Here is a 12,974-nt window from a genome sequence, read left to right on the forward strand (position 1 = left end):
ATACTTCCCGTTGTGTGTATATATGTAAACCTCTCATCACTTTTGAACGGCTTGGCCGATTTGATCGCGGTTGATGTCATTTGAAAGGGCTTGATCAAACTTAGATTTTGAATACAATTTGGACCGATTCCGACCGGTAGATTTTGAGGAATCTTAAAAAAACTACGAAAAAAAATTTTTTCAAATCAAGTTTTTTTTTTAATAACTTTTAAACAACTCGATCGATCAATTCCAAAAACTAATCAGCTCTTAACATTGAAAAACCACGTCGATCGTCACCAAGCCGGTCAACATTGGTTGATTCGTTCGTGAGTTATCGTTGACGAAAGAAATCGAATAAAAGCGTTTTTTTCGAATTACACCGAAACTTCCGGTCTTATCAATTTGTATTTAAAAATATATCATAAAATTCGAAAAACTGCATCAAATGCCACCAACCGCGTGAAAATCGATTCATTCATTCAAAAGTTATTGCGGTTTGAAAATTCAAAAAATAGTGTTTTATTAAACTTCTATCAGACTTTTGAGCTCGGAGAGCTCGAAACTACATGAAAATTATATTTTTGAACTCTTCGAGTTCAAAAACGTAATAAGCGCAATTTTAAGCACTTAATTACGAAAGTAGCAGGAAGTTGCAGGGATGGCCTTCAGGGTCAATCGTTTTCCTAATTTTTTTTCTTTGATAAATTTTTAAAGCTAATAATCGATATCAAAATAAAAAATCGTCCATACGTGACTTGATTTTGCAACCAGGTAATTTATTTGATACATTTGGAATATAGCAAGCAATTCTATAGCAGTTGAACAGCGTGTCTCGTTTGTCCTCGGTATTTCCCTGGTGGAGGTGAACGATCAATCGACAATACAAAGTACACAATCCCGTAGATGGACCGAGGAATATCGGTAGCCAATTAGACAAGCTTGCTACTTATAAGAGTACTCCTTCCTCGAGAATTTAAAAAATTTTCCCTCGCCGATTTGATCATCAGAACAAAAAGTAAAAAAGTCAAGTAAAAATTGTTTGAAAAAAAAAAATCTATCTGAGCAAGCGTGGAAAGTAATTTAGCTTGTAAAAAAATGTCAATAGCAAATGAAATGCCTTAAGTCGTGTCGATCGTAAACGTCGCGTGAAAAACGCCTGGAATTATGAATTTCCATTGGCGAATCGGCCGTTGGACGTCGACTGATGGCGACTGTGACCCCGGACTGTCAACCTGAGCCAGCTCAGAGGAAATAGACGACGCAGGTGTAGCCTCACCTCACCTCGCCTCTCTTTGCCAGCAATGTTAGCTCATATCGGCTTATATTATTCGCAAGAACCTCTGCTAATACCCGTCCCGGTCATCTCACTCTCTTGCCGATCACGACTATAATATCCACGTAACCCCGTGACTTGTTGCACACACTCGCAGACACACACCTATTCGGCCAACAAATCTGCCTATACCGAGTCGATTTCATACCCAACTACGTTTACTCACGTCTACGCACGCCTACGACGCCCACACACGTCCAACACATCCTCACATATGACTACAACTATCAATATAAATATACAAGTAAACATAAACATAAATGTATTTTTACTTAACCTCTCGCGGTTGTAAACCCCCAGCAAGACCCGAACTTTTGATGATGGTCATGCTCATGTTCATGATGATGATGATGATGATCGGTGCCCAAGTAAAAGAGAGGAGAGGTGAAAGCGCCACGCAGCGTCGAATAACGGAGGCACTTTGATCTCAAGACATAAAAGTATAATCTTTGAGTTTTACTACACGGCATATGCACATCTTTAGAATCTAAACTTGTATGCTTTACTACACTGTATACTTTATTTAATAGTGTTTGTCGACATGCGTGTGGGGAGTATCTCGGCTCTTACATTAGTGTCCATACATCTATCTAGTACCCACATATGGTGTGTATGTGTGTGTACATATATATATATATATATATATATATATATATATATATATATATATATATATATATATATATATATATATATATATATATATATATATATATATATATATATATATATGTGTGTGTGTGTGTGTGTGTGTGTGTGTGTGTGTGTGTGTGTGTGTGTGTGTGTGTGTGTGTGTGTGTGTGTGTGTGTGTGTGTGTGTGTGTGTGTGTGTGTGTGTGTGTGTGTGTGTGTGTGTGTGTGTGTGTGTGTGTGTGTGTGTGTGTGTGTGTGTGTGTGTGTGTGTGTGTGTGCATGTGTTATAGGAGTTACCCAGACCTAGCCAAACGAAAAATGTTCATTCATCGTATCGGTGATAGGATCGATTGGATGCCGATATCTTTTGCCAAGATATACCGGTAAAAGATTCATGCTTGGTCCCACGACCCGACAACACCTCGGACTTTTCGATTAACAACCTTTCTTCCGGCTATTTCTATTCTGTCTGTAATGAAATTTTAAATAACTTTTTGTTGTTTACAAAGTGAAGGTGTGAAGCTAAATTGTTTAAAAAAAAAATAATTTTGATGGATTAGATCATTTTTAATCATTAATGAATTGGAAGTTTAAAATGAACGTCTCCCAATAATAGTTTTGCTGGAAATAAATATTGAGCAAATAGTCGCTGGTTAAGTACAAGTAATAAGTCGTTATTCATTATCTAATATATCCTTTGGCAATCTGTTTGGGTATAGCTGTAAGGTATTTGTAGATATAGGTGGTAGATAGGTGTACAACCGATGTTTAAGTATCGAGTCACCTCTTGGAACAAGTGGCTCGGTGCTTGCTGGTTAGATCTTCTTATATGCTTATGCTTGTGGAACAAACTGCGTCACGAGATAAAAGATCTCATCGTCAACATAATACGCGGATCTTCAACTAAATCAACTTGAGGTATTGACATATTCCAGATAAAAATGTTCTACAAACATACCGTAAATCCTTCTATGAGTAACAGATCCTTAAAACAAATGTTAAACCATCGGACATCATACATCCTACATTGGACATTGGATAAATATTTAATAAAACAGCTAGAGATCATTTAAATATTATTTATTATTAAACATTTTATTATTTACACACTGGCCTCGATTCCTAGACATTAATTACATACACTTGAGCATATACAATACTATCTTCTATTACTTTACTTGTTCTCTCTTCTGTATCAGTTCATATCTTTCTCATAAAAAAAAAATCCATTTTTAGCACCTACTTAAATCACCGGCCATCTTGTTCAAGTCACAATTTACAAAACAAAGTGGTGCAACCATTAAATAAATATTAAAAAAGGCACTTTATAAACAATTTATCGTGAAAACTCGAGTTTGTCCCAAAAAAGCCCGATAACCGAGTGTCAAGTCTTCCAACTGAGGTCTAAAGGCGGATTAGCGTCAGTGGAGACTTTATCTTGAAGGTTATCTACGATTACAGGGTTTTCATCGACACTGTCGTCAGAATCACAGCTTTCGTCGAGGATGTCCTTGATTTCTGAGCTTTTCCGGCTGAGGTCCATCGGTTCCTCCTGTTCTGGGCCAAGAGACCTCAGAAAAGCAAGTCCTTTGTCACCGACAGTCGGCGGACTGCTGGTTTCCGACTTTTCCATCAGAAACTCTTTCGGAGAAGGAGTGGAGCGAGGCGAGACGCTTTCGCTGGAAGAACTCGACAAGCTTGTCACCGGAACTTGCTGGCTCGCCTGGTTGTTGATGTAAGGCACCATGAATCGCTGCTGGAACGGAAAGAACGGGGTGTTCAGCAGCTGCATCGGCGAAAGGGGATGGAAAAAGGGAGGCCCTCGCCAGAGAGGGAACCGCGTTATTTCCGGTCTCAGAAGCTCGTGGGGTAGCAGATCCGGTCTTGGAGGCAGTCTTGGTGACAAGATTTGGTCCTCCTTGCGGTCCGGTATCCCCAATCCTGAAGCTGCGGCAAAATTTCTGTTGTTGTTGTTGTTATTGGTGTTGGTGTTGTTGTTAGCAGCGTCTAGGGATGCTACTTTGTCGAAGGGCAGCTTTGTCGACTCTTTCAGCCGCTGTTGGGCTTGGTGCGACTGCTCTTGTAACAGACAGTGGATCTTGAACCAATTGGATCGTCGTCCGTATCTTGATCCCGACTTTGACATTCCCACCATCAGGCATTTTCTCAAACGACACGCTTTGCAGGCTGTTCGGTTCTTCTTGTTTATCACGCACACTCCGCCGTTCTTGCACTCGGAGATGCTTCCCAGGTTGTTGTAAGTCCGCCCGAAAAATGACTGCAATTTATTAGATTAGGTTTTATTTTATTTTATTGAATTGGTTGCTTGAGAGAAAATTTAAATTGATATTGAAATTTATTATTGGAGTTTTCAGATTATGTTACTATATAATACTCGTGTAACTGACCTTACAACCCTCACATGTGAATGCTCCGAAGTGGAAACCTGCCGCCGGCTCACCGCATACTCGGCACAACTGATTCATCTTTAAATTATAATAAATTATTTATTATTGTTTACCGTTCTTTTTATAAATATTTGTTAATTCTTTTTAAATGTCATTTAATTTTTTTTTCTTACTTAAATAATAGGAATTGTTTTATTATAGATATTAAATTTTATAAAAAATATTGAAGAAATTTTTTATTTGACTATTTTTTAATTTTACTCAACAATAAATTTATTAATCTATATTATTAAGAGAATAAGCTAAATTTTGTGGCCAATGTATTTATATGATAAAATGGGTTTTTATAATTAAATTTGGTATCGTTGTAATGGTCTTAACCTGAAGTTGTACTTTTTCAAGGTTTCATATCATTCTCACCAATAATCAATTTATGATGATAAATATTTAAGCTACATTCAAAGAAACTCTATCTCTAGATATATATAACTAAGAAATGACTTTGTATCTCGTGAACTATTGACATTTTTTCAGATATAAGCTCATCCCGATATTACGTTCATTAAGACCTTTCATTTGAGTACCCACATCAATTTTTCATATAATTATATATTATATATGTATATATGAAAAATATATCAAAAATGCATGTTGGTACTCAAATGAAAGCTCTTGATACGCGTAACATCAGGATGAGCTTATATCATTAAAAAGGTCATTAGTTAAAAAAGTACAGTGCAATTTAACAAAAATTATTATTTAATTCAAGCAAAATTTTATTTATTTATCGTTTACAAGTCACGGCAGTCACGTAGTGGCTGCAAGGTTGCTATTATTGTATAATAAAATTCAATTGAACTTTATCCATAAAATTTTTTTTAAACTAAAATAATTCTGAAGACAGAATATGGTTAATATTAATTGAACAAAAAATAAGAATTACGAGACAATAAAAAATAGTTGAAACAGATGAAGGATTAGTAAATGATAAAATAAATAATAAGTACCCGCGGAGAGATAAACCGTGACCTGGGTCAATAATTCTCTGGATCCAAGACACCCTCAGTGTACTCTGATCGCACCCGTACCGTCGGGTAACGTCTCATTAGGTAATAATAGCCATACACAAGCATAAAATCTCTCCGCATTCATTCACTCGGTCCTTCACTCTCTTACTCGATCGTTGGCTAATACAAAAAAAGGAAAGAGAAGAGGGAAATGACCAAGAGGAAACGCAGAAACGATAATCACCATCCGCAGTCGTGAAGCAACAACAGACGAACCTTTTTATACACACATTACAATCATAATAATTCTCAAGCAGTTATTACTCATTATCAGAGCTTAAATTATTCTATAAACTAACAATGAGCTTTAAAGACCCGGAATTATTATCATTATATTTTTGTTAGAGAAATTTTTTTAAAAAAATTTTTTTTACCACGTCGGCGTTTGCGGGTGCCGTGACCAGCGTCGAGCTTGGAGTCCACCATCCAGCGCTAGGGTGAAAGCTGGCCCCGACCTGACCACCGCTGTCAGGATTACCGTTGTCGATGAAATTATTACTGTTATTGTTGTCAATGTTAATATTAACAGTGTTCCTATTTGAGAATCGAGTGGCAGAAGTGGTGGCGGGACCGAAAACGGCGGCTCCACTGGCAGCCAATCCTGCGGCATTCGACAGATCGCCCACGTCCATCCGGAGCCAGGTTTATCCTTGAGAGTTGGGGCTCCCGAGAGCCCTTCCGTTTGTCACTTCCATCATCCACTTCCTGCCCATTTTTACTCGTTTATTTCTTTTATGGTTAGATTATTTTCTGAATCTGTTAGTCAGGCCAAACCGAGTTCTTCAACCTCGTCTGACTTCCACTCCACTGTCCACTTTTCTCTGTAAATATTACAGGATAAATATTACTCTCGTTTTTTAAGGCATCTAATGTTTTAAAGTAAAAAAATTATTTTTATATAAATTAAAATTCAATCACTGATAATTATTTTTTATTATATCCTTGTTCTCTTTTCTTCTTCTTCGTGACATGTGCTCATAACATTGTCAAAAAAATTGTCATTGATTTTAATTAATAATTATGATTTATTATTATTGGAAAATATTACAAAGTTTTTGCGCTCTTACATAAAAAATTTGACTTAAATGTCAAGAATAATCGATAATATTAAGAAAATAAGTAAAATTTTGTGACCAGTGTATTTATATGATAAAATGGGTTTTTATGGTTAAATTTGGTATCGTTAGAAAGGTCTTGACCTGAAGTTATGCCTTTTCAAGGTTTCACATCATTATCATCAATAGTCAATAAATGATGATAAATATTTAAGCTGCATCCGAAAATGCTCTATCTCTAGATACATAATTAAGTAATGACCTTGCATCTCGTGAAATATTGACATTTTTAAAGATATAAGCTGAAAAATATATCGAAATGCATGTGTATACTCAAATGAAAGCTCTTGATGAGTGTAACATCGGGATAAACTTATATCGTTAAAAACGTCAATATTTAAGAAAGTACAGTGCAATTATATCAAAATTCATTTATAAATTTTATTAAATCATTTTTTTTAATTTATCATAAGAAAAATGTTACTGATGCTTTTTATTAAAAATTTATAATTTAAAAAATTCATTTAATGATTTTTTTAGTTAAATTTTCACCGATAGTTAATTTATTATGACAAGTATTTAGGCTGCATTCGAAAATGCTCTGTCTCTAGATACATAAATAAGAAATGACCTTGTATCTTGTAAAATATTGATATTTTCAACGATATAAGCTCATCCTGATGTTACACTCATCAAGACCTTTCATTTGAGTACCCACATCAATTTTTCATATATTTATATGTATTATATATGTATATAATATATATAATATATATAATTTATATGTATATATGAAAAATATATCAAAATGCATGTGGGTACTCAAATGAAAGCTCTTGATGAGTGTAACATCGAGAAGTACTTATATCTTGACAAATTTCAATGGTTAAAAAAGTACAGTGCATTTTAACAAAATTCATTATTTAATAAACTAAAATTTTATTTATTTATCATTGACGAGTCACGGCAGTCACGTAGTGACTGCAAAGTTGCTACTAAATATTATATTTATTTTTTTAATGATATTTAACAATAAAATTTCCCAGAAGATAAAAATTTTTTCTAATAATTTTTAATTAAATTAAAAAATGAAAGGTTATTAACCCTTTATCACGTTTCAAAATATTTTTACATCTCACGGTGGAGGCGTAAAAAATATCGCGGTTAATTGCAGTGTCGAGTGCATATTAATTTGAACCGCGTGTCTTGTGTAGAGGCAGGGGGTGGAGAAAGATTTCAAAGGCGTTAGAGTTGGGAACGTTTAAAAAAACAATTTCATAATACAGCAAAATAAAAAAAAAAAAAAAAATAACATTGTGTTTTATACAATTCTCTGAGAATAGCCAACGAACATTAAATCAAGCCCAGTCTAAATGAATTACCGTATATTCCCAGCGATTTTTCCGAGCAGTCAGTTTATCAGCGGATACGTGTGTCGCAGCTCGTTCTTTGATACTTCGTCCCTCTGCCTTTCCACGGGCTACCGTCTAAATCAAACGCGTACATTGAAATATCTCTTGGGCTACGCTCGGCATCCGGTATATTTCGTTACCCATTACGACCGCGATACTAATTAACTAATGACAAATTAATTAAGAGTTGTTTATGTTATATACCCACATACCGGTTCAGACTCATACAACGTTCTCCCTGTACCTTCCCCCTCTAACCCCTTTTATCTCGAGCGTTTTTGATATCATCTTCATTTCAATTTTTTTATTCTCATGTACATCATTAAATTATAAATTAATTTTTTTTTCAATTACTCCAATATTTTTTTTTTCAATAAATTTTGATCAAAAATTTTTCTAAGTTAAATTAAAATTATTTATTAAAAAAAAATAACTTTAATAATTCATTCATTTTCCTCTCAGTAAATTCCAATAAAAGATATCTGTTATTTGAAATAAAATAAAAAATCTTAATAAAAATTTAATAAGTTATAAAAATTTATTTTTATAAGCTTTAAATATTCACCTTTAATTTAAATTTAATTTAAAGAAAAACTTCACTTGGAATAAAATAAATTATTAGATCGATCCACAATACAAAAAATGTACACAAAATTTCACTGGAGCACAAAATAAAAATACAAGATACAAAAATTTTTCACCAAAAAATCGCTAAGAAAAAATGTCACTTGTGACCATCAAGAGGATGATAAAATTCCATCAGAAAAATGATGAATAAATAAAAAAAACTAGCGTTAATAATTTATAATTAAAAAAAAAACTTGGAAGCTTTGATTGGGATTTTTTAAAAAATAATAACTAATAAAAAGGATTCTGAAGACCGGCCGGCGTAGCGCGGGGCGTGCGCTCGTGAAGCACGTGGCGGCAAGACTGAATCCCCTTCCTCAACTACATCGTCAGTCAGTTCGTCTGGTGAGTTCATCCTTATCTCACCTATACCTTCTTGAAAAACATATAAGAGTACTTGTACGGTTCTCCCCGTACGGTTCTTGAACATCTCTTACTTCTCTTCCCTCGAACTCGGCAGCTTCTCTTAAGCTCCCCAGCAATCCAGACTGTAGACTGTTGGATGCTCACTTGCTCTCAAGGCTCGCCAATTTCCTTTCACTCTTTGCTTGGTACCAGGCCTGGTCTCTCTTGATATTCACATCACATTGCATTGGTACCGAGTTGAAGAAAACACTCCTTGCTCCTTGCACTTCACTTGTATTGGAGCATACGAGAGTAAAGGAGCAGAAGAGATGCAAATGCTCGAGGAAGAATGCTCAGCTCTCAGTACCGAGTAATGCGAGTGAAGCGAACTGCTCCGTTTTCCTTCTGCTCGCTTGATAATCCTCAATAGAAGTCATCAAATGCTTGGTTTTTCTAGGTAAATTTATCCCCTCGATTGCAGAGATTTCAATCGTGGAAACTTCAACGCCTGAGTTAGAATAGAAGCGAACTTTCCTCATCTTCTTTTAGTGTTTATCTCGGGGAGGAAAAATCAGAAGAAAATTTATCTTCTGAAAGGAAAATTAATGTTAGAAAATAAGCGGAAAGTCGACAAGGGATGAGGAAAATATTTTACGAGTAAAGAATGAAGTAGGAGGCGCTTGATAGCTGGCCAATAGAAAGAACCGCCACCCACGAAGCGATAAAAATTAATTTATTGCGGGATCACCGCCTACGCCATTGCTCTGATGCTGCGCCAGAGAGGGAATCGATTCGGGGTTAGCTCGCGAGATGGCAGTATCTATCGGATAGCTGAATTTTCAGTACATTTTTTAAACGTTTCTCTTCATGCTTTGATTTTGCTATTCTATAAAAATTTTATTGAAAGAATCAACCTCGAAAAAACTTATTATACCTTTAACACCTTTTAATCTATTTTCTTACATCATTTCCTATACATTAATACAATTATGTTATAATTATTGCATGTCTTAAGTGTGAGCGTAGGTATGATCTACTCTCCCCTTGCAACCTTCACCTCACTCTAGAATCACTCTGTATTCAGAGTCAGAGTGAAATCATATTGAAACCAGTGTGGATCCAGAGTGGTTTTGTGCCTTTTTTCCAGAGTCAAATCACAGTGAATCCAGAGTGATCCCAGAGTGAATTCAAAATGAAACTAGAGTGTTTTCAGAATGTCTTGAAAATGTTTTTAACGTGGGTTTAGCGCTTTTCAGAGTAAATTCGAATAATTCTCAATTTTGTCCTTAGTATATTTATGATAACTTTAACACGAGTGTAGTGTATTGAGTTTTCATAATTTACCTAATTATATTAACAGTTAGACGACAAATGGTTTATAAATTGATAATCATATAGCATTTTTCGACTACATAATTAACAACCATTTCATTCTACAAAATAAGAGATAACAAATTTTGTAATTTGAAAATACTTTCAATTAGTTAAAGGTCTATTTTTATCTTTATTATATTAAATTATGAAGTCAACAGGTGAATTTAGTATTATACATTATTAATTGATTCCCTATTTAAAAATTTTTAAATGTTATGAATTTTTGTATGACTTAAAAAGATTTTATTTTGAAAATACTAGAAATTCACATAGGGATCAGTTTGATCCGGGAAAAAAAAATTATATATAATTCTATAGAACCATATATAATCTATATATGATTTCATATAATTTATATATAACTATATGTCTTTACATATGTTTGTTTTTAAGATTATATGTAATTATATAAAGCTATATATAATTGCAAATAATTTATATATAACTGTACGTCACTACATACATTCGTTTTTAAGATTATATATAATTTTTATATAACTACATATAATTACATATAATTTATATATAACTATATGTCATTACATGTATTTGTTTTTAATATTTGATCGAGCTAAATTTTAAATTATTTTAATTTTAAATTATTAAAATTTAACCAATTAAATAATTGTCTTCGAATAAATTAATTTATTAATAGTTAGTAAATCTTTTTATCAGTGTATATTGATAATTAATAATTTACAAACGAAATAAAAAATTTTGTTCATTACGCATTGATCGTGTATACGATTTGCATTACTTGTAGTTGTTAAAAACCCTGATATTCAAGTAATTCTCATCGGTAAACTGGTAAAGAATTAGTCTTTCAAGCGTCAGGTCCCAGATTCGATTCCCGAGCATAACAGTTGTTTTTTATTTGATTCCACTCTGGCTTTAGTCTGGGTTCACTCTGGTTTCATGCTGGAAAATAGGCACAAAACCACTCTGGAACCATCATGATTCCATACCGTTTCCAGAATTTTTTCAGACTGATTTCAGAATGATTTGAAAGTCGCAAAGGTCGCCTAAAAATCACAAATATGCATTTAATGGTACAATAAGTACACTGTCAGATAAAAAAATAATCAATGATCATTTAAAAATTTTTATTAATAACCATTTTTACATATGTTATATCCAGCATACCGTCTATAATACAGGGCCTTCCATTCCTGCCGAAAAGTACAGCGCTTGCATGGTTAGAAGAATACACATTACCGCGCATTGTCACCTCATCAAAAGGAACCAATTGTTTAATTAGTATCCCCTCTTGTAAATCGCGACCGAGGTGATAAAAATCGCGAATACCACACTGATAGAAGGATTTGTTTGTATTTAATAAATCAATTTATTAAAATCTTTTTCAGATATTTTTTTGAGTGGAAAAAATATTTTTTTACTATTAATAATATTCGTTAGTATTAACTAAATCTATTTTTTATGAGAACAAAATTTTTGTAACTATTAAGAAGCTTTAATATATTGAAAAAAATATTTATTTCCACCAAATAAGATTTGTTAATAGTTAAAAAATATTTTGTTGGTGGTCGGTGTTGGTAGATGGTTATACTTAACACGTAATTATAAATAAATATGTATATATATACATAACAGAATACTCGTGTGTGCGTGCGCGTTATGGTAATATACGACATACGACTCCGCGCCTTTTTTTTATTGCGCGTCATAACCCGCTGAATGACCAGCTCTATTTGCGATTTTCATATGATAAGTTGCTTATTATTTTGATACTTTGTGAAAAAACAATTAATAAAATGGAAGCTTTGCTACAATCGTGGGATTTGAGTGAGTTATACTCGACTTTTTGTGGTAAGTTGACAGTTATATATAAGGTATATTCCGTAGTATCAGTACTTAACCTATTAATTGTCTTGTCATGCTATTTTATTTTTAATATTCCGTTTCTAAAATTTACACTAAATTTATGAATTTACTTTTGTATTCCCACTCTAGTAAACCATATAACTGACTTTGAAATCCTTGGTGAATTCCTTACTAAAACTCCTGAAGAGACCCAAAAAGAAATAATCCCGTGTTGGTTTACGACTTCGTTTAAATAAAAAGTATAATGAATATGTAGGTCTCTTCTTTATTTTACAACTATTTATTATTTCAAATTCAATTCATTATTCTCAAAAAATTATTTTAAATAATTTTATTATTGATAAATAATTTTATTTTATTTACAGATTTCACATCAAGAGAGGATTAATGTAAAGGATGAATCTTATTGTAATTTCTCTTTTTATTAGTTGTATCCTTTAATTTCATTTTTCATTTATTTCATTAAATATCTAATTCTCTGTAATTTTTACAATTAAAATAAAACATTGAAACACATTTGTGATGAATTTTTTAAATATTAATAATCCAGTGTGTAAATACTAATAAATGATTTATTAACTGTTAATAAATATTTGTTAAGGACCTATCCTCTAATAAATTATTTATTAAATATTAACAAATCTTATTAAATACAAAAAAATCCTTCTATCAGTGCATAAATCGTGGGCTCACTTACAAGGTAACAGTTTTTTGTCTTAGAGCCCGGGCGAGTCCTACACCCCGTTACGGTGACACGACAAAATCTCCCCGGACAAAATCTCCCAGATAAAACAGCAACACGATTATCCGCGTTTGTGTTGCTCTAATGTCGAATAAACACACACAAAAACCTTGTTAAAAGGGCGCAACACGATTATCCGCGTTTTTGTTGGTCT

At 33.3% G+C, this 12,974-nt stretch overlaps 1 protein-coding gene and 1 long non-coding RNA gene across 2 annotated transcripts; one reads left to right on the forward strand and one right to left on the reverse strand.

The window, feature by feature from the left end:
- Positions 1 to 3,013: 3,013 nt before the first annotated feature.
- LOC141535102 (uncharacterized) lies at positions 3,014 to 8,818 on the reverse strand. Its single transcript, XM_074254896.1, has 4 exons — positions 8,456 to 8,818; positions 5,798 to 6,244; positions 4,357 to 4,434; positions 3,014 to 4,226 (listed from the first exon to the last, which is right to left on the reverse strand). The coding sequence occupies exons 2-4, from the start codon at positions 6,053 to 6,055 to the stop codon at positions 3,333 to 3,335; spliced, it is 1,230 nt and encodes a 409-aa protein (XP_074110997.1). The 5' UTR covers positions 6,056 to 6,244; positions 8,456 to 8,818; the 3' UTR covers positions 3,014 to 3,332.
- Positions 8,819 to 11,911: 3,093 nt separating this feature from the next.
- On the forward strand, positions 11,912 to 12,594 carry LOC141535280 (uncharacterized). Its single transcript, XR_012480572.1, has 3 exons — positions 11,912 to 12,063; positions 12,208 to 12,330; positions 12,444 to 12,594. It is a non-coding gene; the product is annotated as an uncharacterized LOC141535280 (long non-coding RNA).
- Positions 12,595 to 12,974: the final 380 nt, after the last annotated feature.

Source organism: Cotesia typhae, unplaced genomic scaffold (assembly GCF_013202065.1).
Source record: "Cotesia typhae breed Kobodo isofemale line unplaced genomic scaffold, CoteBio_Ctyphae scaffold_13, whole genome shotgun sequence".
In the NCBI taxonomy this organism is placed as follows: Eukaryota; Metazoa; Arthropoda; class Insecta; order Hymenoptera; family Braconidae; genus Cotesia; species Cotesia typhae.